Below are 27,203 nucleotides of genomic sequence, written 5' to 3'. Positions count from 1 at the left end.
GCTTGCAGTGAGCTGAGATGGCGCCACTGCACTCCAGCCTGGGTGACAGAGCGAGACTCCATCTCAAAACAAACAAACAAACAAAACCCAACAACAACAACAAAAACCAATTCCGGATCTCTCAGCCAGTTGTTTAATCACCTGTACCTTGAAATCCGGCATGGTGGGAGCGTTTATATCATGGAAATTGACAAAAGTCATATAGGAGGACTTTAATTTTATTCCAGAGAGCTCCTTTACTGCGTATGGATTCCGGGGCCATGAAAAGGCAGAGAAAACCAGAGAGCAAGAGCTGCCAGATGGAGAAGACAAGAAGATATGAGAGTCCTAAGGCCCTGTCCGGGGTCCTCGGGGGTCCCCTTTCTGTTTCACATACACAGCATTGTGCTGGAGCCGGCTCCTGAGCTGCTCAACCTGAGAACTAAAATGGCCTTGAGCCAGGTGTGGTGGCGCATGTCTGTGGCCCCAGCTACATGTGAGACTGAGGCATGAGGATCCCTTGAGCCCCAGAGATCGAGGCTGCAGTGGACTGAGATTGTGCCACTGCGCTCCAGCCTGGGTGACAGAGCCAGAACTTGTCTCAAAAAAAGAAAAAAAAAAAGCCTCATATCTGCCAGAAGTTGCTACTTTCTTCTCACAGAAGCATAGCTAGGGTTTGTCAGAGACTTTATTTATTCCCCACAGAAGGGAAAAGTCCCAGGTGTCTGCGGGGGTGCATTTCCCCTTGGTCTGAGGTGTCCAAAATGCAGCAGGTGGCGCTCAGGCATCAGTCCCCCATAGGCAGCCACAGGGCCTTGGTCCGCGCCGATCGCAGCCCCAGCTCCGGGCCTGCCCCCTCGGCCTCGTGGTCCCAGGCCTGCAGGCAGCCCCTGTTCACCCACACCGGTTTGAGGTTTCCTGCTGAGGCCCACTCCACAAACTGGGAACCCTGAGGTGGGGAGAGAGGGGGGTCAGCACTTCTGCGGGCTTGTTGCTAAGCACCTGCTTCCTCCGCGATGAGGACTGTTACTGATCAGGGGCTTCAGGCTGGACCTATGCTCTGCAGCTGCAGTGCTCAGTTCCTTCCAAGCAAAACTTCCAGATGGCAGGGAAAGGCATTTGACCCAGGGGTTAGGGAATTTCCTCTCCCTTAACAGCCCATGTTGAGAGGAATGAGGCCCAAGGCTCTTGTCAACAAGTTCACATCTGTTACCAACAGGTGATTTAAGAGAGTGGACAGTGGGGCGCCGTGACTCACTCCTGTAATCCCACCACTTGGGGTGGCTGAGGCAGGCAGATCACACGAGGTCAGGAGTTTGAGACCAGCCTGGCCAATATGGGGAAACCCCATCTCTGCTAAAAAAAAAACCCCCAACAATTAGCCAGGCATAGTGGCGAGTGCCTGTAGTCTCAGCTACTTGGGAGGCAGGAGAATCACTTGAACTCGGGAGGCAAGGGTTGCAATGAGCCGAGATCGTGCCACTGTATTCCAGCCTGGGCGACAGAGTGAGACTCTGTCTCAAAAAAATAAATAAATAGCGGTGGCTCACGCCTGTAATCCCAGCACTCTGGGAGGCTGAGGCAGGCGGATCACGAGGTCAGGAGATCAAGACCATCCTGGCTAACACGGTGAAACCCCTTCTCTACTAAAAATACAAAAATAAATTAGCAGGGCGTGGTGGCGGGCGCCTGTAGTCCCAGCTACTTGGGAGGCTGAAGCAGGAGAATGGCGTGAACCTGGGAGGTGGAGCTTGCAGTGAGCCGAGATCACCCCACTGCACTCCAGCCTGGGTGACAGAGTGAGATTCCGTCTCAAAAAAACAAAATAAAAATAAATAAATAAATAAATAAATAAAAATTAAAAAAAAAAAAAAAAAAAAAAGCAGACTCAACCAGTCTGCTCCGGATCACTTGAGCCCAGGAGTTTAAGATCAGCCTGGCCAACACAGAGAAACCCCTGTCTCTGCAAAAGAAAAAAATTAGCCGGGCTTAGCTGGGCATGGTGGTGCATGCCTGTGGTCCCAGCTACTCAGGAAGCTGAGGTGGGAGGGTGACTTGAGCCTGGGAGGTTGAAGCTGAAGTGAGGTATGATTGCATCTGGGTGACAGGGTGAGGCTCTGTCTTAAAAAAAACACACACACAAAAAAACACTGTACACTGTGGGCCTCCAAATCTAGGGTGTGGTCCTTAGCAACGGGCCGTCCACTGAGATGAGGTCTTCAGGCTGGACAGCTCTCAGGCCCTTGTTGCTAAGGACAGCCTCTTCCTTAGTAACTGGAGTACTAAGGGCGGGGCCTCAGAACCTTGTTGTCAAGGAGTTTCTCCCCTTAGCAACAGGAGTTCTAAGAGGGCGGGGCTGTGTTTCCGGAAAAGGAGGAGCCTGTTTGAAGTTTGAGATGCTGAAAATGGCAAAACAGAACAAAGAGCACCTGGGCGGATCCGAAATACCACATGGCCTGGACGTCCTGGTGCAAGGCCAGGCAGCGGGTCAGATGGTCCTGGTCTCCTGTCACCACGTTGGCCAGGCCTGCTGGGAACAGGGTGGCCATGTCCTAGAGGATGCAGAGAGTGGGTGGGTTGGGAGGGCCGTGGGGGCAGGGCAAGGAGTGGGCATCCAGGGGGTGGCCATGGGAAGGAATGGGACGGGGGTAGGGGGGGCGGTCTTGGACGGGAAAGCCCCAGGTCTGGGCTGAAGAATGGGCACTGGGTCCCCAAGGAGTGAAGGTTTGGATGCTGGGGCTGGGGGCAGCATGCGTACCACGGAGGGTGCGGTAAGAGCCAAGCTCCTGCCGAGTTTAGGCGTTTTTCTGCTGCCCTGAGGCTACCGGGAGGAGAGGCAGGAAGGCAGGGGGATATACCTGGCAGACCTCCAGGGCCAGCAGGGGACAGGCCGCGCTGGGCACCATGACCACAGTGTTGCCGTAGGCCAGGGCGGGAGCCAGCAGGGACACGAAGGCAAGCAGGGGCCACTCGTCCGGACACACCACAGCCAGCACACCCAGCGGCTCCCGCAGGCGCAGCACAGGGCCTCTCAGCCCCGCTACCTGCAGGGACAGGCGGGTCACCCGTGGGGCAGGGGAGCCCCGCCCACAGTGAATGAGACCAAGTTCCTCCACGTCCTTCCCAACACCTGGTGTTGTCCCAAACCGCACCCTTGTGGAAGCGCCCGCCATTTCGCAGACTCTGGTCAAAGTGAATCATTCCACGGGGGGTTCGGGCGGTGAGAAACATCCTGCGCAACCAACCTTCCTTCCTTCCTTCCCTTTCCTTCCTTCCTTTCCTTCCTTCCCTTTCCTTCCTTCCCTTTCCTTCCTTCCCTTCCTTCCATTTCCTTCCTTCCTTCCCTTCCTTCCCTTTCCTTCCTTCCTTTCCTTCCTTCCCTTTCCTTCCTTCCTTCCCTTCCTTCCTTCCTTTCCTTCCTTCCCTTCCTTCCTTCCTTTCCTTCCCTTTCCTTCCTTCCTTCCCTTCCTTCCTTCCTTTCCTTTCTTCCCTTTCCTTCCTTCCCTCCTTCCTTTCCTTCCTTCTTCCCTCCCTCCCTCCTTCCCTTCTCTGTTTTTTTTTGAGATGGAGTCTTGCTCTGTCGCCAGGCTGGAGTGCAGTGGCACGATCTCAGCTCACTGCAACCTCCGCCTCCCAGGTTCAAGTGATTCTTCTGCCTCAGCCTCCCGAGCAGCTGGGATTACAGGCGCCTGCTACCATGCCCAGCTAATTTTGTATTTTTAGTAGAGATGGGGTTTCACCATGTTGGCCAGGCTGGTCTCAAACTCTGGACCTCAAGTGATCCACCCACCTCGGCCTCCCAAAGTGTTGGGATTACAGGCGTGAGCCACCGCGCCTGGCCAATTATTGTATTTTTAGTAGAGATGGGTCTTTACCATATTGGCCAGACTGGTCTCGAACACCTGATCTCAAGTGATCCAGCCTGCCTTGGCCTCCCAAAGTACTCGGATCACAGGCGTCAGCCACCGCGCCTGGCCCACTCTTATGTTTTTTCTCCTCTTTTCCTTTTTTTTTTTTCCTTGAGACAAGGTCTTACTGGGTAGCCCAGGCTGGAGTGCAGTGGCATGATCACAGCTCACTGTTGCCTTGACCTCCCAGGCTAAAGCAATTGTCTCACCTCAGCCCCCTGAGTAGCTGAGAATACAGGTGTGTACCACCAGGCCCAGCTAATTTGTTGTTTTTTGTAGACATGAGGTTTCATTGTGTTGTCCAGGCTGGTCATGAACTCATGGGCTCAAGTGATCCACCTACCTCAGTCTCCCAAAGCACTGGGATTATTTTCTTTTGTTAAAAAGAAATATGGTGTTAGGGGGTGGGAGGCAAGGGGAGGGAACTTAGAGAACTGGTCAGTAGGTGCAGCAAACCACCATGGCACGCGTATCCCTATGTAACAAGGCTGCACGTTCTGTACACGTATCCCAGAACTAAAGTAAAATAAAAATAAAAAAGGGCTGGGCGCAGTGGCTCACACCTGTAATCCCAGCACTTTGGGAGGCCGAGGTGGGCGGATCACGAGGTCAAGAGATCGAGACCATCCTGTCTAACATGGTGAAATCCCATCTCTACTAAAAAAAAAAAAAAAAAAAAATTAGCTGGTCATGGTGACAGGCGCCTGTAGTCCCGGCTACTCGGAAGTCTGGGGCAGGAGAATGGCATGAACCTGGGAGGCGGAGCTTGCAGTGAGCCAAGATCGCGCCACTGCACTCCAGCCTGGGCGACAGAGCGAGACTCCGTCTCAAGAAAAGAAAGAAAGAAATATGGTTTGGCCCATGATAGAGTTTGGATGTCCCACCCAAATCTCATGTTGAAATGTAATCCCCGGCCAGGTGTGGCGGCTCACGCCTGTAATCCCAGCAATTTGGGAGGCCGAGGCAGGCAGATCACCTGAGGTCAGGAGTTTGAGACCAGTCTGACCAACAGGGAGAAACCCTGTCTCTACTAAAAGTACAAAATTAGCTGGGCGCGGTGGCGCATGCCTGTAATCCCAGCTACTCGGGAGTCTGAGGCAGGAGAATTGCTTGAATCTGGGAGGCAGACCCATGAACTGAGATCGCACCATTGCACTCCAACCTGGGCAACAAGAGTGAAACTCTGTCTCGGGAAAAAAAAGAAAAAAAAAGAAATGTAATTCCCAATGTTGAAGGCGGGGCCTGGTGGCAAGTGATGGCATCATGGAGGTGGATTCCTCATGAATGGTTTAGCACCATCCCACTTGCTACTGTCTGCGAAATAGTGAGTTCTCCTGAGATCCAGTTATTTACAAGTGTAGCACTGGAGGCTGGGCGTGGTGGCTTACGCCTGTAATCCCAGCACTTTGGGAGGCCGAGGTGGGCGGATCACCTGAGGTCTGGAGTTCGAGATCAGCCTCAACATGGAGAAACCCCGTCTCTACTAAAAATACAAAATTAGCCGGGCGTGGTGGCACATGCCTGTAATCCCAGCTACTTGGGAGGCTGAGGTAGGAGAATTGCTTGAACCTGGGAGGCGGAGGTTGCAGTGAGCCGAGATTGCACCATTGCACTCCAGCCTGGGCAACAAGAGCGAAACTCTGTCTAAAAAAAAAAAAAAAAAAAAAGCGTAGCACTGGCTGGGTGCAGTGGCTCACGCCTATAATCCCAGCACTTTGGGACGTCAAGATAGGCAGATCACTTGAAGCTAGGAGTTCGAGATCAGCCTGGGCAACATGGCGAGTCTCTTGTCTCTACAAAAATACAAAACCACCCAGTTATGTGTGCTGGTGTGTGCCTGTGATCCCAGATGCTCAGGAGGCTGAGGTGGGAGGCTCGCTTGGACCTCGGAGGTTGAAGCTGCAGTGAGCCATGATTGTGGCACTGCATTCCAGCCGGGTGACAAAGGGAGACTGGTGCCAACAGGCCTAGCTAATTTTTCTATTTTTTGTGGAGACATGGTTTCACTATGTTGCCCAGGCTTGTTTCAAACTCCTGGCCTCAAGCGATCTACCCGCTTTTGCCTCCCAAATTGCTGGGATTACAGGCGTGAGCCACCATCCCTGGTCAGGTGTTTTTTTTTTTTTTGTGACACAGGGTCTCACTCTGTTGCCCAGGCTGGAGTGCAGTGGCGGGGTCTTGGCTCACTGCAACCACCACCTCCTGGGTTCAAGCAATTCTCCTGACTCAGCCACCCGAGTAGCTGGGACTACAGGCGCCCACCACTGTACCCAGCTAGTTTTTTGTATTTTTAGTCGAGACCGGGTTTCACTATGTTAGCCAGGAGGGTCTCGATTTCCTGACCTCGTGTTCCACCCACCTCAGTCTCCCAAAGTGCTGGGATTACAGGTGTGAGCCACTGCGCCCCCAGGTGTTCCTTTTTTCTTTTCTTTTTTTTTTTTTGAGACGGAGTCTCGCTCTGTTGCCCAGGCTGGAGTGCAGTGGCATGACTTGGCTCCCTGCAAGCTCCGCCTCCCGGGTTCACACCGTTCTCCTGCCTCAGCCTCCCGAGTAGCTGGGACTATAGGCGCCCGCCACCACGCCCGGCTAATTTTTGTGTTTTTAGTAGAGACAGAGTTTCACTGTGTTGGTCAGGCTATTCTTGAACTCCTGACCTCTTGATCCGCCCGCCTTGGCCTCCCAAAGTGCTGGGATTATAGGCGTGAGCCACTGCGCCCCCAGGTGTTTCTTTATAGCAATGCAAAAACCGCCTAACAGCCCACTAAATTGATCTTATGGTCCAGGAATGGGTCGCTATCCATCATCTGGCAAATGCCGCTCTACGAGGCAGGTTGTGTGTCCACTCACTGTACAGATGAGGAAACTGAGGCAGGGAGAGGTGAAGCCACTTGCTGATGATCCTGCTGTGGAAGGCAGTGGGGCTGGGCCTGGATCCCAAGCCTGGCTCATCTCACAGCCTCTAGTCTGAGCCCCACCCCACCTCACCTGCCCAGCTCGCCCACGTGCCCACAGATCCTTCACCTGCAGGGTGTGGCCTTGGGCCTGCGCCCGGGCCCCCCATGCCCGAAGTCGCCTTGCACTCAGCTCCACCTCTGCCTCCGCAGCCTTGAGCTCCACTCCCTGCCTCTCCAGCCTCGAGGCCAGGGTAGATTTCCGGCGTTCCAGTGCAGCCGCCAGGGCCCATAGCAGGGCCGCCCGGGCCCCTGGGGACTGGCCCGCCCAGCTGTGGGCAGACAGTGCACAGTGGGGGTTGGCATCCTGGTCTTGGCTTTCCCGACACCCCACCTCTGTCCACAGCCCCTACCCTGGGGGCCCAGCTTCCCAGTCCACCAACTGCTGGGGGCCCAGGCTCCCCTCTCTACCATGCCATGACCCCTGGGCTTTCCCGTGTGACCCCTCTTACCCAGGGAAAGCCTGGTGAGCGGCCTCCACGGCACCTCGGATGTCCTTGGCTCCACCCTCAGCCACGTAGCCATGGAGGTTGCCGGACGAATCCTGGATAGGCCTGGAGCTTCGGGCCCCAGGAGCCTGGAAACGGCCCCCAACGAAGAGCCCATAGGGGGGTGCTGGGCTGGAGTAGGGTGGGGCATGAGGAGGAGTCCTGAGCCCTCAATCTGCTCAGACCTTATGCTCTACCCCACTGGGAAGACCGCCTCGGCTCCCGTGAGCCTCTGGGGCACCCCAAACCCCTGTTCCCATGAGCCTCTGGGGGACCCTAAACTCCAGCTCCCATGATTCACTGGGGGACCCTAAACTCCTGCTCCCATGAGCCTCTGGTGGACCCTAAACTACTCCCATGAGCCTCTGGGGAACCCCAAATTCCTGCTTCCATGAGCCTCTGGAGGACTCAAAGTTTCTGCTCCTATGAGCCTCTCGAGGACCCCAAACCCCTGTTCCCATGAGCCTCTGGGCACCCTAAACTCCTGCTCCCATGAACCTCTGGCAGACCCTAAACTGCTCCCATGAGCCTGTGGGGCACCTCAAATTCCTGTTCCCATGAGCCCCGGAGGACCCAAAGCTTCTGTTCCCATGAACCTCTGGGGGACCCTAAGCTCCTGCTCCCATGAACCTCTGTGCTCCCATGAGCCTCTGGTAGACCCTAAACTTCTGCTCCCTTGAGTCTTTGGGGGTACCTTAAACTCTTGCTCCCATGAGCCTCTGGGGGACCCCAAACTTCTGCTCCCATGAGCCTCTGGGAGATTCCAGGCTTCTGCTCCCATGAGCCTCTGGGGACCCTAAAATCTGGCTCCCTTGAGCCTCTGGGGGATCCCAAAATCCTGTTCCTGTGAACCTCTGGGGGACCCTAAACTGCTCCCATGAGCCTCTGGGCGACCCTAAGCTCCTACTCCTTCTGCTCCCGTTAGCCTCTGGGGTACCCCAAGCTTCTGCTCCAGTGAACCCCTTAGGGACCCCAAGCTGCTAGACCCATGAGTTTCTGGGAGAGCACAGACATTCATGGGGCAGAGCTGAGTCTCAGCAGGCCTGGGGTGGGGAAAGTGTGAGGCCACAATGTGGTACTCAGCAGGACCATGAGACAGCTTGGACGGACCTTGCACCAGCCCTCCTGTCCATGGGGAAACGGGCATCAATTTCCCTCTCCCCGTTCACACCCCAACGACTCACCTGGGCCCTATTTCAGGCCCAGCCGGCAGGGTTGAGGGAACAGCAAGGCCAAAGGTGTCATAGTTCAGGTTCTTGGAGAGGCAGGACAGCCGGGCAGGGGTCCCTGAGGGCCGCAGATACTCATACAGCCCCTGTGAGAAGGACAGTGTCAAGAGGATGCAAGGGGCACGTGAGGCTGGATGCAAGTGTCAAGGGCACGGCGGGGAGCGGGGCTGGTGACGGGGAGGGGATGTGCTCACGTCTGGGCCCCCATGCCAGGAACACCCACTCTCCTTACAGCCGCCTGTGGGCACCGAAGGGTCTCTGAGGCCGTGGGCATTGATCCAGACGGTGCCCACCTGGAGCCTGTGGGGAAGATAGAGACGTCCGACACAGGAAAACAGATGGTGGCTGGCTGGGAGAGGGGTGAGTTAAAGGCGCAGGGAGCGACCCAGGGAGAAGGGAGATGAAGACAGGAAGAATGAGGAGAGGAGTGAGCGCCTGGGCCATGCAGACTGACCCGTAGCCCAGCTCCAGTGCCTGGCCCAGCCTCTCGCTCCACACGCTGGCGCTGCCCCCGCGGGGCGTCCCATTGGCCAATGCCAGTGCTTCCTTGGCTGTGCGGAAGGGGGAGGCCACAACCACAGGCCACGGCACCTGCAAGGGGTGATGGGGAGGCTCAGGCCTCTGGGGCCCACCCACCAGGGAAGGGGCCCAGAGCAGGTAGCAGCCCCCTGCCCGGGTCACACGGTCACCCCAGGGGCTTCCGCAGGCACGGAGCTGCTGCCCTTGGCTGGCAGTGGGTAGGAGCTCTATAGACCTCAGGGGCTCACCTCTGCCCGGGCACATGGGGAGGCTGGGGGCAGGTTGGAGACCAAGGTTGGAGGATAGAATGGGTGTTCTGAAGGCACATCGCCAGCCTGGAACACCTAGGGAGAGAAATGATCTAGAAGTCGACCTCCAGTCCCTTCCTGCTGAGACCCAGGAGTGCAGGCTCCCAGCCTCTCTTTCCTTAGACCCAGGAGTCCAGACCCCAGCCCCTCCTCCCTCAGACCCAGGAGTCCAGGCCCAGCCCCTCCTCCCTCAGACCCAGGAGTCCAGGCTCCCAGCCTCTCTTTCCTTAGACCCAGTTGTCCACGCCCTGCTCCCTCTTCCCTCGGACCCAGGAGCTGGGTCTCCAGGTCCCTCCTCCTCAGACACCCTCAGTCTGTGACCCCTGCCTCACCTGTGCACCCTGGCTCTGCGCCTCACGCACAAAGCGCTGGACCAGGTCACAGGCGGCAGCCCCCCGGGCCCCCATGTCCACGGCCCCATCCAGCCCTCGGCCACTCCGAAGCCGCCCCATCCGCTCCTGCAGTCGTCTCATGGCTTCATCCCACACAGACTCCTGGATAAGGAGCCTGAGGCCACCCTGTGAGGAAAAAGGGCGTCAGGAGATCATGCCATTGCACTCTAGCAAGTTGGTGATCAGAAAAGTGAAGACAGAGGCTGGAAAACTAGGGACATGGACACTCAGATAAATCAACAGTCCTGAAGAACAGAGAGGCCGGGTGCGGTGGCTCACGCCTGCAATCCCAGCACTTTGGGAGGCCGAGGCGGGTGGATCAACAGAGGTCAGGAGTTTGAGACCAGCCTGGCCAACATGGTGAAACCTCGTCTCTACTAAAAATACAAAAATTCGCCAGGTGTGGTGGTGGGCGCCTGTAATTCCAGCTACTCGGGAGGCTGAGGCAGGAGAATCACTGGAACCCGGGAGGCGGAGGTTGCAGTGAGCCGAGATTGCGCCATCGCACTCCAGCCTGGGCGACAAGAGCAAAACTTCGTCTCTCAATAAATAAATAAATAAATAAATAAGTAAGTAAAAATGAACACATACAGAAAAACAAAACAAAACAACCCAACAAATAAAATGAACAGAGACTCAGGACCCCAAGGCCTGGAGACAGACACCTACAGCCTCCAGCGTGTGAGGGGACAGGAGTGTACGGGTCTCACCGGGCCGCGGTCGGACCAGGCGGCGTCCACAACACCCTCCACGGCCGAGTCGACGTCCGCGGTGTCTGTCAGCAGCAGCAGCGACTCCGTCCCCAGCGCTAGGCCCAGCTCCGCACACTCACCCGCCAGGGTCCGTCGAAGGGCACGGCCTTCCTAGGGACCCCCCACCAATTCAGCCGCAGGAGGAGCTTTGCAGCCCCCAGACACATTCCACCACAACCCCTGTCCTGAAGGTACCTCCAGGGCTCCGCAGAAGGCCACCTTCTGGATTCCAGGCTGGGAGGCCAGGACGGGCACCAGGGAGGCAGCGCCACTGATGACATTCAGGATTCCTGGGAACGGGCCCAGCTCCCCTGACAGCTGGGCCAGGAGGAGGGGTGTCGGGGAGGCCGGGGGCACGAGGGCCACCACAGTGCAGCCTGGGGAAGCGGAGCAGCTCAAAAATTCAGCAGTCCAAGTCCAAGCTCCTCCTCCCTCAGACTCAGGAGTCCAGACCCCGGCCCTTCCTCTGACAGACCCAGGAGTCCAGACCTCAGTCCCTCTTCCCTCAGACCCAAGAGTCCAGGCCCCAGTCCTCCTCCCTCCGATCTGGTAGTCCAACCCCCCAGCCCCTCTTTCCTCAGACTCAGGAGTCCAGGCCCCAGCCCCTCCTCCCTCAGACTCAGGAGTCCAGACCCCCGGCCCCTCCTCCCTCAGACCCAGGAGTCCAGACCCCCGGCCCCTCCTCCCTCAGACCCAGGAGTCCAGACCCCCGGCCCCTCCTCCCTCAGACCCAGGAGTCCAGACCCTGAACCCCTCCTCCCTCAGACCCAGGAATCCAGACCCGTTGCCCCTCCTCCCTCAGACTCAGGAGTCCAGGCCTCCAGCCTCCTTGTCTCTCAGACTCGAGTTTGGGCCTGACAATCCCCGCCTTTCTCAGACCCAAGAGTCAGGACCCCCCAGGCCATCATTTACCCACAGCCAGGGCAGGGCAAATCCTCCACATCATCTCAAGGAAGGAGAATGTGGGTGGCAGGATGAGGCCAATTACTCCTGCAAGAAAATGAGGCGAGAGACAAAAAAAAAAAAAAAAAAAAACCAGTCAGGCGTGGTGGTGCATGGTTGTAGTCCCAGTTACTTAGGAGGCTGAGGTGAGAGAATTTTGAGCCCAGGAGGTCAAGGCTCACAATTATAGTGAGCTATAATTGCACCACTGTACTCCAGCCAGGGTGACAGAGAAAGACCCTGTCTGAAAAAGAAAAAGAATGAGGGGACTGGACGTGGTGGCTCATGCCTGTAATCCCAGGCACTTTGGGACGCCGAGGTGCGTGAATCATCTGAGGTCAGGAGTTGGAGAGCAGCCTGACCAACGTGGTGAGAGCCCCTTCTCTATTAAAACACAAAAATTAGCTGGGTGTGGTGGTGGGCGCCTGTAATCCCAGCTACTCAGGAGGCTGAGGCAGGAGAATCACTTGAACCCAGGAGGCGGAGGTTACAGTGAGCCGAGATTGCGCCACTGTACTCCGGCCTGGGTGACAAGAGTGAAACTCTGTCTAAAAGAAAAAGAATGAGGGGATTGGAGCTGGCACTGCTGGGTCATGTGAGAGGAGAGGGCTAGGGACTCCAGGGTCTCACCCATGGGCTCCCAGCCTGCCAGTGCCTCCTCCTGGGTGGATGCCTGGATTGCATGGTAGTGGAGAAGCTGCTGGGCCAGCTGGACGTCCCCGTCTCGAACCTCTCGAACAGCCCGTCCAGTCACCAGGGATTCCAGGGTCCACAGCAGTCGCTGGTGCTTCTGGATCACCTTGGCCAGCCTGTGGAGAAAGCAAGAGGGTGCTCATTTTCCAACAGGCCTCAGCCTCACAGAGTCCTGGGCTGCTCCTATATACCTGGACTACAATCCCCATGAGTCCGAGGCATCCCCACCATTTACCTGGGGCAAAGGGCAGTGAAGATCTGTGGGAATTGTAGCCGTGGAAACACAAACCTGAGGATGCTGTGTAAAGGTCTTGGCTGCTGGAAATCCCTGAAGCTTCTGGGAAATTGAGTCTTAGCTTCTAACCCCAATTGCATTTTGGGAAATGGAATCTTTGTCTCTAGCTGCCCCCAAAGCAGCTAGGAAATGGATTTAGGGGCTTCACCAGCTCCAGTGAACTGGAGAAATGGAGCCCCAATGCGCTTCAAGAATGTCCTGTGAAGTACAGGCTTCGCGGCTTCTAGTCCCAGTGAATAGTGGACAACGGATGCATGTTTCGACCACTACTGCCCCCAGCACATACTGGGAATCTGAGCCTTAGCTGCAAATTAATTCAGTGGGATCTTGGGAAATAGCCTTTGTTCCCATGGTCTCAAGTGGATGCTGGGGGTCCCCGCCTCCCAGGGTCCACACCTCAGCTGCATCACCTGACCAGGTGCTGGGCCCGGACGACGCCAGGGTGGGCACTCCAGCTCTTAAATGCCGTCCTGGCTGCCTCCACGGCTGCGGCCACATCCTCGGCCTGTGCCTGCAGGCAACTGGCCAAGTTCTCTCCTGGGGAGAAAAGTGGAGGGACTCAGATGGGAGGAGAGATGGCGGGGAGCCCATGTCAGATCTGGAGGGGGCTGAGATTTTCGGAGCCTGGATCAGCCCAAGGGTGTAAAGCTGGTCCCCATTCTCTGCTGGGTCACGGCTATGATCACCTCCAGCGCAAGGAAGGGATTTTCACAGACAGCAGTTTCACAAAGCCTCCACAGAGACCCGGAACCATAATTAGGGTGACTGGTTTCAGAAGGAACCAGACATTGCAGTCCCTCTCTCACCACCAGCTGCTTCCTGCCCTCAGGGCCCTAGGCAAGAGGAATGGGTGTTGGTGGGTAGGGCTAGAGGGCACAGATACTTCTCTTCCACTAATGACTGGGGGACATCTCGTACCTGTGATGGGATCCTGGCAAGGCACTGAATTCCTGTGTTCAGGCTTTAACCACTTCCCATTCACATAGTGGCCCAAGCACCGGTCCTGGGTGTCCAGCCAGGCCTGGGGGAGGTAGAGACAGTTTGGAAAGGGGATCAGGAGGAGCTGGGGCAGTTCAACCCCTACCCAGAATCCTCTAGGAGGGGACATCTGTCTCCCTCTGCTCCATCAGCTAATTCTTTTCCTCTTATTGCTTTAAAAAAAAAAAGTTTGTGGTAAAATACAGCATTTCAAAGTATACACTTCAGCAGTTTAGAGGCATTCTACGCATTTACAGTGTTGTGCAACCATCACCACTCTCTAGTTCTAGAACATTTTTCCTTTTTTTTTTTTTTTTGAGACAGAGTCTCGCTCTGTCGCCCAGGCTGGAGTGCAGTGGCATGATCTCGGCTCACTGCAAGCTCCGCCTCCTGGGTTCACGCCATTCTCCTGCCTCAGCCTCCCAAGTAGCTGGGACTACAGGCACCCGCCACCACGCCCATCTAGGTTTTTTGTATTTTTTAGTAGAGACGGGGTTTCACCGTGTTAGCCAGGATGGTCTCGATCTCTTGACCTCGTGATCTGCTCGCCTTGGCCTCCCAAAGTGCTGGGATTACAGGCGTGAGCCACCGCGCCCGGCCCCTTTTTTTTTTTTTTTGAGACGGAGTCTGGCTCTGTCGCCCGGGCTGGAGTGCAGTGGTCAGATCTCAGCTCACTGCAGGCTCCGCCTCCCGGGTTTACGCCATTCTCCTGCCTCAGCCTCCCGAGTAGCTGGGACTACAGGCGCCCGCCACCTCGCCCGGCTAGTTTTTTGTATTTTTTAGTAGAGACGGGGGTTTCACCCGTGTTAGCCAGGATGTCTCGATCTCCTGACCTAAGTCCACCGTCTCGGCCTCCCAAAGTGCTGGGATTACAGGCTTGAGCCACGGCCCGGCCCCCCACTTTTTTTGAGATGGAGTCTTGCTCTGTCACCCAGGCTGGAGGCGCGGTGGCTGATCTCTGGCTCACTGCAAGCTCCGCCTCCCGAGTTCAAGCCATTCTCCTGCCCCTCCCAGCCTCCTGGTAGCTGGGATTCCACAGAGGCCCCTTCCGCGCCTGGCTGTTTGGCTTTTGTATTTTAGTAGAGATGGGGTTTCACTATGTTGGCCAGGCTGGTCTTGAACTCCTGACCCCAAGTGATCTGCCTGCCTTGGCCTCCCAAAGTGCTGGGATTACAGACGTGTTAACATCTTTAATTCATTCAATTAGAGTCTCAACTGAGTCCTTGGGCTGGTGCCACAATAGTGGCACCTATTTGGAGTCCACTTTGGGAGGCTGAGGTGGGCTGAGCCTAGGAGTTCAAGACCAGCCTGGGCAACATGGTGAAAGCTCATCTCTTCAAAAAATACAAAAAGTTAGCTGGGTGTGGTGGTGAGTGCCTGTAGTCCCAGCTACCTGGGAGGCTGAGGTGGGAGGATCACTTGAGCCCAGAAGGTGGAGGCTGCAATAAGCTAAGATCACACCGCTGCACTCCAGCCTGAGTAACAAAGCAAGGCTCTGTCTCAAACAAAAAAAAAAAAAAATTTTTTTTTTTTTTAAACCATATCTCACTCACCACATCTCCTCCATATTTCTTTCTTTTCTTTTTTTTTTTTCCTTTGAGATGGAGTCTCGCTCTGTCGCCCAGGCTGGAGTGCAGTGGCACGATGTCTACTCACTGCAAGCTCCGCCTCCCGGGTTCATGCCATTCACCTGCCTCAGTCTCCCAAGTAGCTGGGACTACAGGCACCCGCCACCGTGCCAGGCTAATTTTTTTTTTTTTTGTATTTTTAGTAGAGACGGGGTTTCGCCATGTTAGCCAGGATGGTCTCGATCTCCTGACCTTGTGATCCACCTGCCTCGGCCTCCCAAAGTGCTGGGATTACAGGCGTGAGCTGCCACGCCCGGCCTTCTCCTCCATATTTCTTTCTCATCCTGGTCACATCTTCTCTGCTGCTAAATCCAAAACACACTGCTCACTTTCTCCTTCTACAGATTCTCCTAGCATCTCTGATGTCACATATTCCTGATTTTTCTCCTACTGGCCTTTCTCCTTTTCTTTTCTTTTTTTTTTTGAGACAGAGTCTCGCTCTTGTCGCCCAGGCTGGAGTGCAATGGTGCGATCTTGGCTTACTGCAACTTCTGCCTCCTGGGTTCAAGTGATTTTCCTGCCTCAGCCTCCTGAGTAGCTGGGATTACAGGTGGCCGCCACCATGCCCAGCTAATTTTTATATTTTTAGTAGAGATGGATTTTCACCCTGTTGGCCAGGCTGCTCTCAGACTCCTGGCCTCAGGTGATCCACTCGCCTCAGCCTCCCAAAGTGCTGGGATTACAATCATGAGCCACCATGCTTGACTTCTGTTTTCTCTTTAAAGCAAAAAAAGTTACTTAGAAGTTCCAAACTCAAACACCCACAGGGAAAAGAGACATCTGTGAGATAGTCAGGGATATTTGATCATGAACTGGCCATTAGATGACATTAAAGAATGATTGTTGGCTGGGCATGGTAGCTCACATCTGTAATCCCTGCACTTTCCCACACTGAGACAGGAGGATTGCTTGAGCCAAGGAGTTTGAGACTAGTCTGGACAGACACAGCAAGACCCCATCTCTACAAATAAAAATGAAAAATTTGCCAGTCATGGTGGTACACACCTGTAGTCTCAGCTACTCAGGAGGCTGGGGTGGGAGGATTGCTTGAGCCCAGGAGTTCCAGGCTGCAGTGAGCTGTGATTGTGCTACTGAACGCTAGCCTGGGCAACAGAGTAAGACCTTGTCTCAAACAAACAAACAAAAAACAAAAAGAATGAGTTAATGTTGTTAAGTGTGGTAACAGACCATGGTAGTTTTGTAACAAAATGAACCCTTATCTGTTAGAAGAAAGGATTCAAATATTTATAGGAAAATACTGTGACATCTGGGATTTGTTTAAATTACTCCAAAGAAAATACAGAAGGAAACAGCACTGGGATAAATGTTGATGATGGTCAAAGCAGAGTGATGGGTAAATAGGAGTTCAAAATAAATGCTAATTATTCTGTGGAAGTTTGAAAATTTTCCCCCAAAAGAAAAACAAAATTCCAAAAGAATGTCCAGAGGGTTCCAGGAGGCCTGAGAAGAGGGCCTGGATGAGAAGAGGAGCTTGCGATTCATTGAAAAGACAGGAGCTATTGGTTCCAGATGATTTTTGTCAGGGAAGTTGAGCCAAAGTTTGACACATTTTGGAATTTTATTTTCAAGAGGACCTCCCGGATGTTTACATGGAATCAATTGTCCAGCATTTCACATTTTCAAAAATAAAGTTTAGGCCAAAGAAAACATGTTTGTTGGTTGAGTCTGGCCCAGAGAACATGGGTCTGAAATGCAAGGGCTCAAGTCCAAGTCTCAGCTTCACTTTTTATGTTTTATTTTTATATTAATAAAGATGGGGCCTCACCATGTTGCCTCACCATGTTGCCCAGGCTGCTCTTGAACTCCTAGGCGCAAGAGATCCTCCTGCCTCGGTCTCCCAAACTGCTGGGATTACAGGTGTAAGCCACTGTCTGGCCTCAACTTCTTTTTTTTTCAGGGGAGACAGGGTCTCATTCTGTCACCCAGGCTGGAGTGCAGTGGTATGATCACTGCACCTCCCAGGCTCAGGTGATCCTCCCACCTCAGCCTCCCGAGTAGCTGGGACTACAGGTGTGCGCCGCCACCGCTGGCTAATTTTTTGTTTTCTGTTTCTTTCTTTTTTTTTTTTGAGACAGAGTCTTGCTCTGTTGCACAGGATGGAGTGCAGTGGTGCGATCTCCGCTCACTGCAACCTTCGCCTCCCAGGTTCAAGCAATTCTCCCACTTCAGCCACCCGAGTAGCTAGGATTACAGGCGCCTGCTACCATGCCCGGCTAATTTTGTATTTTTAGTAGAGATGGGGTTTCACCATGTTGGCCAGGCTGGTCTCGAACTCCTGACCTCAAGTGATCCGCCCACCTGGGCCTCCCAAAGTGTTGGGATTACAGGTGTGAGCCACCACGTCTGGCTGCCTGACTTTCTTATCATACCCCACCAGGCAAAGTTCCAACTGAAGGAATATCTCTATCATATCCTGCTGAGCAAAGTTCCCAGGAACAACCTATCACATCCCAGCAGAAAAAGGGCCAAACCGCCTGATCATAGGAACGCCTTGTCAATATCCTGCCGGGCAGCAAGCCATACTGCCCAGACCCCATACCTAGAAGTACCCTAGCCTGTAAGCAGCGGTGGGCTCCAGCATTAAGCTGGTACCCCATCTCCGCAGGTTTTTGCAATATACCTGTGTTGCCGTAGACCTCCTCGGTCCCTGTCTTTCTTTCACCCTCGCCTTCCCTTTAAAAAACCTAACACTTGGTATGGCTAGTTTTTTACATTTTAGCCATTTAGGTGCATAGTGATAGCTCATTGTGGGTTTAATTTACATTTCTCTCTCTCTTTCTTTTTCGTTTTTGTTTTTGTTTTTTTGAGACAGAGTCCTTACTCTGTCGCCCGGGCTGGAGTGCAGTGGTGCGATCTCAGCTCATTGCAACCTCTGCCTCCCGGCTTCAGGCAATTCTGCCTCAGCCTCCCGAGTAGCTGGGACTACAGGCGTCTGCCCCCATGCCCAGCTAATTTTTTTGTATTTTTAGTACAGACAGGGTTTCACCGACTTGGCCAGGCTGTTCTCGAACTCCTGACCTCATGATCTGCCCGCCTCAGCCTCCCAAAGTGCTGGGATTACAGGCGTGAGCCGCCGCGCCCGGCCATTTTTTTTTTGGTTTTTTTTTTTTTTTTTTGGAGACAGAGTCTTGCTCTGTTGCCCAGGATGGACTGCAGTGGTGCAATCTCTGCTCACTGCAACCTCCGCCTCCCAGGTTCAAGCAATTCTCCCACCTCAGCCTCCCGAGTAGCTAGGATTACAGACAAACACCACCACGCTCAGGTAATTTTTGTATTTTAGTAGAGACGGGGTTTTACCATGTTGGCCAGGCTGGTCTCGAATTCCTGACCTCAGGTGATCCGCCCGCCTCAGACTCCCAAAGTGTTGGGATGACAAGTCTGAGCCACCACGCCCGGCCCAGTGTTTTGTATTTTAGTAGAGACCAGGTTTCACTATGTTGCCCAGGCTGGTCTCGAATTCCTGAGCTCAAGCAATCTCCCTGTCTCAGCCTCCCCAAGTGCTAGGCTGTGTCAGGGTTCTGATCCAGTCTCTTCCACCTGGGCCATTGCTCTGGCCTCCTGCCCTCCCCCTCAAAGAAGCCTAAGCTTCTCCCACCTGGGTACTGGGGGGCCCTAGGGGATCATGAGAGCCCCGTGAGGGAATTCTGAGAGTGCCTGGGGAAATGACAGTTCGAGGCGCCCTACTTATTTGCAGGAACCCCACGAGGGTTCTGGGGCCCTCCGAGGGATCATGGGAGTCCTAGGGAGGTTCTGAGGACCCCCAGGGGATCATGGGACCCTCATGAGGACTTCAGGGGTTCCTGAACAATCATGGGAACCCTGTGGGACATTCTGAGAGCTAGAGAGATCCTAGGAGTCCCGTGAGGGTTTTGTGAGGGGCCATAAGTAATTACAGGAAGTCCTGATGTGGCTGGGTGCAGTGGCTCACGCCTGTAATCCCAGCACTTTGGGAAGACGAGGTGGGTGGATCACTTGAGGCCAGGAGTTCGAGACCAGACTGGCCAACATGCTGAAACCTTGTCTCTAGAAAAAGTAGAAATATTAGCTGGGAGTGGTGGCACACGTCTCTGGTCCCAGTTACTTGGGAGGCTGAGGTGAGAGGATGGCTTGAGCCCAGGAGGTTGAGGCTGCAGTGATCAACAGGTGCGATCACGCCACTGCACTTCAGTTTGGGCGACAGAGTGAGACCCTGGCTCAAAAACAAAACAAAACAAAAACAAACCAAAAACCCAAACCGGAAGTCCTGATGTATTCTAGGCTCCTGAGATTTCCCATGAGGGCACATGAACCCCACGAGTATTGAGGGGCCCTATGGGATCACGGGGGCTCCATGGAAGTTCTGAAGGTCTCCGGGTAATCAAGGGGATCAAGGGAGTCCCTCAGGAGGTCTGGGGTGCTCCGGAGGCCCATGAAGGCCATAGGATGTTTTAAAGAGTCGTGGAAAGACAATGGAGGTTGTGGGTCGCCGGAGCCCCACAGGAATCTTAAGGGGTCTGGTGATGCGCGTCAGGTTCTGAGGGGACCCTGAGGAATCACGAAAGCGTCTAGAGGAGTTCGGGAAAACCGCGGAAACACCACGAGAAGTTCAGGATCAAGGGGCAAGAGAACCACTGGGGAAGATGGGAACAGACTAAAAGGCCGAAGCCGCCAGCGCCAAGGCTCAAGGGAGCGTCCTACAGGGCGCGATCCTATTGGGCGGCGGGAATCACGGGGACTGAGAGAGGCGGAGTTGCTGAGCTGCCGCAGTGGATGACGGGACTCCCCGCGAAAAACCGGGCGCCCAGGCCTGGGTAACGCAGCGGGCAGCGCCGGCCGGGCAGGCTCTCACCAGTGCGCATGCGTGGCTCTCCGGCACCGGTCCGTACTCCAGCGAGGTGAAGATCTCGCGGGCGCGGGGCCCTGCACGCGTCGCAGCCATCGCCTACCCAGAACGCTTTCCGCGAAGACTGTGGGGCGCTCTGTGTTAAGGGGAACCTTGAGGTCCGAAGGGCCACACCTCCCGTTCCAGCCCAAAGGGGCGGGACTAATGCGAATGGGGTGGGGCTACGAGATACAGAGAGCAGCCTCGCCCACACTTTTTGCCTTAGGACCCGTTGGCCCAGCCTACGGGGAAGCGTATTTAGGAGCATGCGCACTGCTTAAAACGGGGAGGAAGGCGAGCCAGGGATGTAGGTAATTTGCGATTAATTGGGAGGGCTCCGGATTTAGAAGGATCGGCGTGGCCGGGCACGATGGCTCACGGTTGTAATCCCAGCACTTTGGGAGGCCGAGGCAGGTGGAACACCTGAGGTTGGGAGTTCGAGACCAGCCTTACCAATATGGTGCAACCCCGTCTCTACTAAAAACATGAGCTGAGCTGTGGTGGTACGCGCCTGTAATCTCAGCTACTCAAGAGGCTGAGCGGGGAGAATCACTTGAACCCGGGAGGCGTACATTGCAGTGAGCCGAGATCGCGCCACTGCACTACAGCCTGGGTGACAAAGGCAGACCCTGTCTCAAAAAAAAAAAAAAAAGTAATTAAAAAAAAAAAAGGGTCGTCGTATTGATGCGTCTTCCCAGTGCCTTGTTTTATAGTAGCAGGAAGTGCAAGTTTTATTTGTTTTACCTTTTATTTTCTTGAGATAGGGTCTCCCTTTGTCACCCAGGCTGGAGTGCAGTGGTCCGATCACGGCTGACTGTCGCCTCTACTTTTCCGGTTCAAACGTTTCCCCTGCGTCAGCCTGCACAGTAGCTGGGACTACAGGCGCATGCCATCAAGTCTGGCTATTTTTTTCCTTTTTTTTTTTTTTCGTAGAGACAGGATTTTGCTATGTTGCTCTGACTGGTCTCGAACTCCTGGACTCAAGCGATCCTCCTACCTCAGACTCCCAGCCTGAAAGTGCAGCTTTCAGTTCTAATTATATTTACTAGGGGTCGGAGCTAGATCTGGCAGGAAGTGATAATTCAAAGATAAAAAGGGTACCTTTTAGGATGGACATTGAGATTAAGGTTTTGAAAATGCAACCTTCACTGCAAAGTAACGGGGCCGGTTTTGGTTGTGGAAAGAGTGGAAGTGTGGCGCTTTTTTTTTTTTTAAACAGATGGGCTGTGGGACGTTATCTCATTGTATTGCCCAAGCTGGTCTCGAACTCCTGGCCTGACGTGATTCTCGCCCTGGCCTCCCAAAGTGCTGGGACTATAGGCATGAGCCACAGCGCCCAGCCGGAAGTGTGGCTTTCATAGATACAGGAAGTGTGGCATTTAGGGATTCGCCTTGGTGTTTATTTTTGATTGATGCGAAGGGCGTGGCTTGTCAATAACGCGATACCAGCTTGTGAGTGCGCATGGGGTACTCGGAAGTGTGGCGTACTCGAGTCTTGTGTTTACGGATAGACCGGAAGTGTGGCTTCGTTTACAATTCGGCAAGTAGGACGGAGAGCGCGTCCAGAGATACAGATTCCCAACGGATTTGATGACGGTGTTCGGTCTTGAATGGAATTGTAGTCTTAGGCCAGTCTTAGCTTTCTGAACAGGATAATAGGTATCCGGAGTCGATTGAGGGCCAGAGCAAGCACTGGGGTTCGGATCCTGGGCAAAGTTCCCCACGCTGAGGGTCTTGAGGACGCCTAGATCTCTTTTCCAGGGCCATGGCGAACCCGAAGCTGCTGGGACTGGAGCTAAGCGAGGCGGAGACGATGGGTGCTGATTCGGCACGATTTGAGGAGCTGCTGCTGCAGGTGCACAGTGACCGGACCCCTGGATCCTTGAGTATTCCGGGATTTTGGCGGGGTGCTCAAAGATGGGACTACAGTTGCCAGAATGCACTAGGGTGGGAACTGGGCCTGGGGGAATTCAGGTTGATGGGCTTCAAGTTTGCTAGGTGGGGTTGCCGTTGTTCCTCTAGTTCCCAAAGGAGAAAGGGGACCTAAACCGTTCAATTTCTCGCGTTATCCACAGCTCTCATAGATAAGAATTGCTCCATTTGAGGAACAAATGAGGGGTCTGATGGCACAGACTCCAAGCCTGGAGGTAGTTTTACTTTATACAGGCCTCGAAGGAGCTCCAGCAAGCCCAGACAACCAGACCAGAATCGACACAAATCCAGCCTCAGCCGGGTGAGAAAGGACACCGGAGAGAGAGGGACAGGAGACCCAGGGAGGGCCGGGGCAGGGGACAGAGAGGAGGAAGGAAAGAGACACGAAAATAAAGGCCTGGGATGGGGGTGGGGTGAGCAGACACCCACAGAGATCACCCTAGGACAGAAAGGAGTTGGAGGACAGAGTAGGAGTAGGTAGGGGGCCAGAGAATCAGAGATAGGAAGAGGCTGGGTACGGTGGCACGCACCTGTAGTCCCAGCTACTCGGGAGGCTAACACAGGAGAATTGCTGGAACCCAGGAGGCAGAGGTTGCAGTGAGTGGAGATCGCACCACTGTACTCCAGCCTGGGTGACAGAGCGAGACTCTGTCTCAAAAACAAAACGAAACAAACAACAAAAACAAAGATAGGAAGAGAGGCTGGGCACAGCGACTCACAACTGTGATCCTAGCACTTTGGGAGGTCGAGGCGGGAGGATCACCTGAGGTCAGGAATTTGAGATCAGCCTGGCCAATATGGTGAAACTCCATCTCTACTAAAAATACAAAAATTAGCCGGGCGTGGTGGTGGGCGCCTATAATCCCAGCTACTTGGGAGGCTGAGGCATGAGAATTGCTTGAACCTGGGAGGTGGAGGTTGCAGTGAGCTGAGATCACGCTACTGCACTCCAGCCCGGGTGACAGAGTGAGACTCTGTTTCAAAAAAAAAAAAAAAAGGGGGGTGGGGTGGGGAGTGGAACAAACCCAGAAAAAGGGGGATAGGGCAAAAGAAAAAGAGAGCCTGGAGAGAATGGATGGGTACTGGGACTTGTGCAGAAAAGGATTGTCATGACTAACCCACTCCCACCAGGTTTCTGCATAAAGACCAACTCCTCAGAAGGGAAGGTTTTCATCAACATCTGCCACTCCCTCTCCATCCCTCCTCCCGCCGACGTGACCGAGGAGGAGCTGCTTCAGATGCTAGAGGAGGACCAAGCTGGGTTTCGCATCCCCATGAGTCTGGGAGAGCCTCATGCAGAACTGGATGCAAGTCAGTGCCCTCAGAGGACCCAGGAGTCTGGCCTGCTTAGGCCCCTTCTTCCCTAGAACCCAAGCATCCTGGGCCCAGGATCCTCTTCCTTCAGCTCCTGGAGATCTGGCTCCCCAGTCTGATGATTTTCCCTATGGTAGATCTCTAGTGCCCTGGGCATCCCAAACCCAGGCAGTCCTGGTTCTGCCACCTGGCCAGGCTGGCACTTTTCCATGCCCCACTCCAGGGCCGGGAGGCCTGGGCAGAGTGCTCTTCATGCATTAGTGGATCTCCTGGCTTTAGTCCTGAGCCCGCTCTCTCTTTCTTTTTTCTTTTTTTTTTTTTGAGATGGAGTTTTGCTCTTGTTGCCCAGGTTCAGACGATTCTCCTGCCTCAGCCTCCCAACTAGCTGGGATTACAGGCGTGCGCCACCATGCCCAGCTAATTTTTGTATTTTTAACAGAGTCGGGTTTTGCCATGTTGGCCAGGCTGGTCTCAGACGCCTGACCTCAGGTAATCCACTGCCTCAGCCTCCCAAAGTGCTGGGATTACAGGTGTGAGCCACTGCACCTAGCCTGCGGCTCTCTCTTTCATTCCGTTTTCTCCTCTGCCCTTCTCCCCTGTCTCCATCTTTGTCTTGCCTCACCTCTGTCCCTGTTTCTGCTTCTATGTCCTTTTTTCCATATGTCTCTTGAAGCTTTCTGGGACCAAGCTCTAGGCAGTGCCCCGGGGAATAAGGACCTATCAAATTCACATTCCACGTTCCAGAAACTCCCTGTCATGGGCAGGGCTCAAGGAGGTGGATGCAGTATCAAAAGGGTGCTTTGGAGGGGGGCACCCAGCACAGCCTTGAGAGGGCTCGTCACCCACATGAAGCGGTCAGGGAAGGCTTCCTGGAGGAGGAGGTGTGGGATAAGATTTGAAGGAACAGGAAGAGTTCAGCAGGCAAAGACAGAAGAAGGTTCTATGTAGAGCGGCCCGGAAATGGGAGAGAATGATTAGATTGGATCAGCCAGTAATGGAGAGTGACTGAAATAAATTCAGAGGGCCAAGGTTGCTAGAAGAATGAGATTTTCTCCAGAGGTGGGAGGGGCAGACGACACAGGGTCTCCAATGCCAAGCTTGCGGGGCTCAGACCTTCACTTGGGAGCACTGGGGAGCCAGAGTAGAGCTGTGAGCAGGGGAGGGATAGGGTCAGCTCAAGTGACATTACACTGATGGACAGGAGATAGGCTGGGGAGGAGGCTGGACGGACGGTCCGGAGCGGACAGTGAGTGCTCAGCTGTCACTTCTGATGTCTCTGTCTCTGCTTCTTGTGGCCGCTGTCCCTGAATGTTTCTTCCCTGTCTGGGTCTGGACTGTGGGCTTCCTGCAGAGGGCTGGCGGGCCCTCACCCCCTTTTTCTCCCCGCAGGAGGCCAGGGCTGTACCGCCTATGACGTAGCTGTCAACAGCGACTTCTACCGGAGGATGCAGGTTGGGGGCGGGGCTGCGGGTGAGGCCTGAGCAGGGGTCTCTCCCCCTACCCTCCCCCCCACCGCCTGTCTTTTCCCTCTCTCTGTCACCCCAGAACAGCGATTTCTTGCGGGAGCTCGTGATCACCATCGCCAGAGAGGGCCTTGAGGACAAATACAACTTGCAGCTGAATCCGGGTGAGGGGCAGGGCCTGGGCCATCGGGAAACAGTGGAGCCAGGAGCGGTTTGGGGGACACCCCTGGGAGAGGAGGGGCTGGCTTGGGCAGGGTGTCCTGGAGTCTCTGCTACTGGGAGGGGGTGGAGTCTGGATGCCCTGAAGGGGCGGGGCCAGGAACATCTCCAGGGCTGGGTTTTATTGGGGCTTATCATGGGAGGGGGCGTGACTAAGGTGGGCGGGCTTCCTGGAGCCAAGCCTGGGAGTGTGGTCAGATCCCAAGAGTCCCGGTGAGCCGGTGGAGCCGATCCCGGGAGGCTCTTGGCTATGCAAGGCCTCCTGAGAGAGCAAAGGGAACCCTGACCTGTACAATGTTTGACGGCGCTCCTGACCCTCAGAATGGCGCATGATGAAGAACCGGCCATTCATGGGCTCCATCTCGCAGCAGAACATCCGCTCGCAGCAGCGTCCTCGGATCCAGGAGCTGGGGGACCTGTACACGCCGGCCCCTGGGAGAGCTGAGTCAGGGTGGGCTTTCGGTAGATCCCCGGTCTGATGTTTCCTCAACGCTCTTGGGAATCCCTCCCTCCATCCTCGCACACTGGGTGATGCCCTGGGGCCCTGGGCACTGAGAGAGGGAAGAGAGAGAACTCCTGACTGGGAAGGCGTTCTGAGGCACCAGGGCCGGTTGGAGGGAGAAAGGGAACGCCAGGCAAAGACCCGGCAGCTGTGCTCGGCCCTGGACCTTGTTCCTCCTCAGCCCTGAAAAGCCTCACCTGAACCTGTGGCTGGAAGCCCCCGACCTCCTCTTGGCCGAAATTGACCTCCCCAAACTGGTGAGTTTTGCCCGCTGGGCCAGAGGAGGGGAATGAGGTCTGGAAAGGTCAGGGACTGTCTCTGAGCGAGAGTGACAAGGGGCTGTTGCTGGACTTGTCAGCTGCGTACTCTCTCCCAGGAGGCCCACAGGCCACCTTTGGGTGCTGTCCTGAGGGCACCCGAGGGATTGTAAGTGCTCGGTTGTTGAGACTTGTAATTGCTGTCTTTTGCCTCTTCCCTGGGAGATTAGACCCTTCAAATATAGTTTCCCAGCGTGTGAGGCTACCATGCCTGGTCCAGGTGACCGTCCTGTTGCTGAGGAGGGTGACCTGATTCTACCACCTCTCCAGGATGGAGCCCTGGGGCTGTCGCTGGAGATCGGGGAGAACCGCCTGGTGATGGGGGGCCCCCAGCAGCTGTATCATCTGGATGCTTATATCCCACTGCAGATCAACTCTGATGAGAGCAAGGCAGCCTTCCACCGGAAGAGAAAGGTGCCTGGGGGACGGTTTGGGGAAGCCGGGACGTTGGGGAGCCTGGACTCTGGCTCCGAGGGAGGGGGACCGGGGGCTGGACTTCTCGGTCCTGGATCCTCATTCTCTTTGCTCTGTCTCCTCAGCAATTAATGGTGGCCATGCCGCTTCTGCCGGTGCCTTCTTGATCAGGGTGTTTCCCTGTGCTTCCGAGATGGGAAGAAACCGCTGGCTTCCCTGAAGTTGAAATAAAAGATTTTTGCCTTTGTTCTGCCTCTGACTGAGGATATGTGGGTGTTGGGAGGGAAGAGGGACATTGGGCTGTGCCCCTCCAGTCCCATAGAGGTCACTGCCCCAGCTCAGGCCTCATCCTTCCCCCTGGATCCTCCCTGAAGCCTCCTGGCCTCCAGTCTCCCCTTGTTAGTCCTCCCCCCGCCCCAGAGCTGGCCCTGCACTTTCCCTGTTCACCGCCCTCCTGTAGCTCCCCAGCTGCCCTGGGAGAAGGTCCAAGCCCCTCAGCCACGCACTCAAGGCTCTGTGTGATCTGAGCCTCGAGTCATGGCTTACTTTTTTGTTTAAGAGGCGGGGTCGCTGGGCATGGTGGCTCATGCCTGTAATCCTAGCACTTTTGGGAGGCCGAGGCGTGTGGATCACCTGAGGTCAGGAGTTTGAGACTATCCTGGCCAACATGGTGAAACCCCGTCGCTACTAAAAATACAAAAATTAGCCAGGTGTGGTGGCGCAAGCCTGTAATCGCAGCTACTTGGGAGGCTGAGGCAGGAGAATTGCTTGAACACGAGAGGCGGAGGTTGCAGTGAGCTGAGAACATACCATTGCACTCCAGCCTGGGCTACAAGAGCGAAACTCTGTCTCAAAAAGAAAAAAAAAGAGATAGGGTCTCACTCTGTCATGGAGTGCAGTGGTGCAATTATATAGCTCACTACAGCCTGGAACTCCTGGGTTCAAGTGACCCTCCCACATGAGCCTCTGAGTAGCTAGGATGACAGGCAGGCACCACTGTGCCCAGCTAATTTTATTTTTTGCATTTTTTTTCTTTTAGAGATGGGGTCTTGCTATGTTGTTGGTCTTGAGTTCTTGGCATCAAGTGAGCCTCCTGCC

The 27,203-nt window shown here is 54.8% G+C and overlaps 2 protein-coding genes across 9 annotated transcripts; one reads left to right on the top strand and one right to left on the bottom strand.

Moving 5' to 3' along the window:
- Positions 1 to 200: 200 nt before the first annotated feature.
- Positions 201 to 20,158, bottom strand: ALDH16A1 (aldehyde dehydrogenase 16 family member A1). Of its 2 annotated transcripts, XM_021931314.2 has the most exons (17): positions 19,912 to 20,158; positions 13,375 to 13,477; positions 12,867 to 12,993; positions 12,099 to 12,277; positions 11,439 to 11,516; positions 10,722 to 10,903; positions 10,485 to 10,637; positions 9,715 to 9,900; positions 9,323 to 9,418; positions 9,010 to 9,146; positions 8,750 to 8,855; positions 8,511 to 8,641; positions 7,291 to 7,458; positions 6,909 to 7,110; positions 2,838 to 3,023; positions 2,409 to 2,531; positions 650 to 928 (listed from the first exon to the last, which is right to left on the bottom strand). In XM_021931314.2, the coding sequence occupies exons 1-17, from the start codon at positions 19,999 to 20,001 to the stop codon at positions 767 to 769; spliced, it is 2,409 nt and encodes an 802-aa protein (XP_021787006.2). In that variant the 5' UTR covers positions 20,002 to 20,158; the 3' UTR covers positions 650 to 766. The 2 variants fall into 2 exon arrangements, with proteins under 2 accessions (XP_031515033.1, XP_021787006.2); XM_031659173.1 differs by lacking the exons at positions 13,375 to 13,477; positions 19,912 to 20,158 and having other exon boundaries at positions 201 to 928; positions 12,853 to 12,955.
- On the top strand, positions 19,939 to 26,352 carry PIH1D1 (PIH1 domain containing 1). 7 transcript variants are annotated; one of them, XM_021931302.2, is made up of 10 exons: positions 19,939 to 19,957; positions 21,706 to 21,799; positions 22,111 to 22,177; positions 23,008 to 23,187; positions 24,580 to 24,641; positions 24,736 to 24,817; positions 25,194 to 25,323; positions 25,556 to 25,631; positions 25,962 to 26,105; positions 26,231 to 26,352. In XM_021931302.2, the coding sequence occupies exons 2-10, from the start codon at positions 21,710 to 21,712 to the stop codon at positions 26,270 to 26,272; spliced, it is 873 nt and encodes a 290-aa protein (XP_021786994.1). In that variant the 5' UTR covers positions 19,939 to 19,957; positions 21,706 to 21,709; the 3' UTR covers positions 26,273 to 26,352. The 7 variants fall into 7 exon arrangements, 6 of the variants coding, with proteins under 6 accessions (XP_021786994.1, XP_009193239.1, XP_009193236.1 ...); XM_009194975.4 differs by lacking the exon at positions 19,939 to 19,957 and adding an exon at positions 19,988 to 20,063; XR_002519019.2 differs by lacking the exon at positions 19,939 to 19,957 and adding an exon at positions 20,160 to 20,255 and having other exon boundaries at positions 25,862 to 26,105; positions 26,231 to 26,351.
- Positions 26,353 to 27,203: the final 851 nt, after the last annotated feature.

Source organism: Papio anubis, chromosome 20 (assembly GCF_008728515.1).
Source record: "Papio anubis isolate 15944 chromosome 20, Panubis1.0, whole genome shotgun sequence".
Taxonomy (NCBI): domain Eukaryota; kingdom Metazoa; phylum Chordata; class Mammalia; order Primates; family Cercopithecidae; genus Papio; species Papio anubis.
This window is presented reverse-complemented; position numbering and strand designations above follow the sequence as displayed.

What these genes read in the sequence shown, in the direction of transcription:
- PIH1D1 (XM_021931302.2), top strand. Translation starts at nt 21,710, where the DNA reads ATGGCGAACCCGAAGCTGCTGGGACTGGAGCTAAGCGAGGCGGAGACG. An exon ending in ACAAATCCAGCCTCAGCCGG is followed by an intron (nt 22,178 to 23,007) that starts GTGAGAAAGGAC and finishes CACTCCCACCAG; the next exon opens with GTTTCTGCATAAAGACCAAC. An exon ending in CAACTTGCAGCTGAATCCGG is followed by an intron (nt 24,818 to 25,193) that starts GTGAGGGGCAGG and finishes CCTGACCCTCAG; the next exon opens with AATGGCGCATGATGAAGAAC.
- ALDH16A1 (XM_021931314.2), bottom strand. Translation starts at nt 20,001, where the DNA reads ATGGCTGCGACGCGTGCAGGGCCCCGCGCCCGCGAGATCTTCACCTCG. An exon ending in CGGGCCCAGCACCTGGTCAG is followed by an intron (nt 12,278 to 12,866) that starts GTGATGCAGCTG and finishes CTTTCTCCACAG; the next exon opens with GCTGGCCAAGGTGATCCAGA. An exon ending in CCCCATGTGCCCGGGCAGAG is followed by an intron (nt 9,147 to 9,322) that starts GTGAGCCCCTGA and finishes CACCCCTTGCAG; the next exon opens with GTGCCGTGGCCTGTGGTTGT.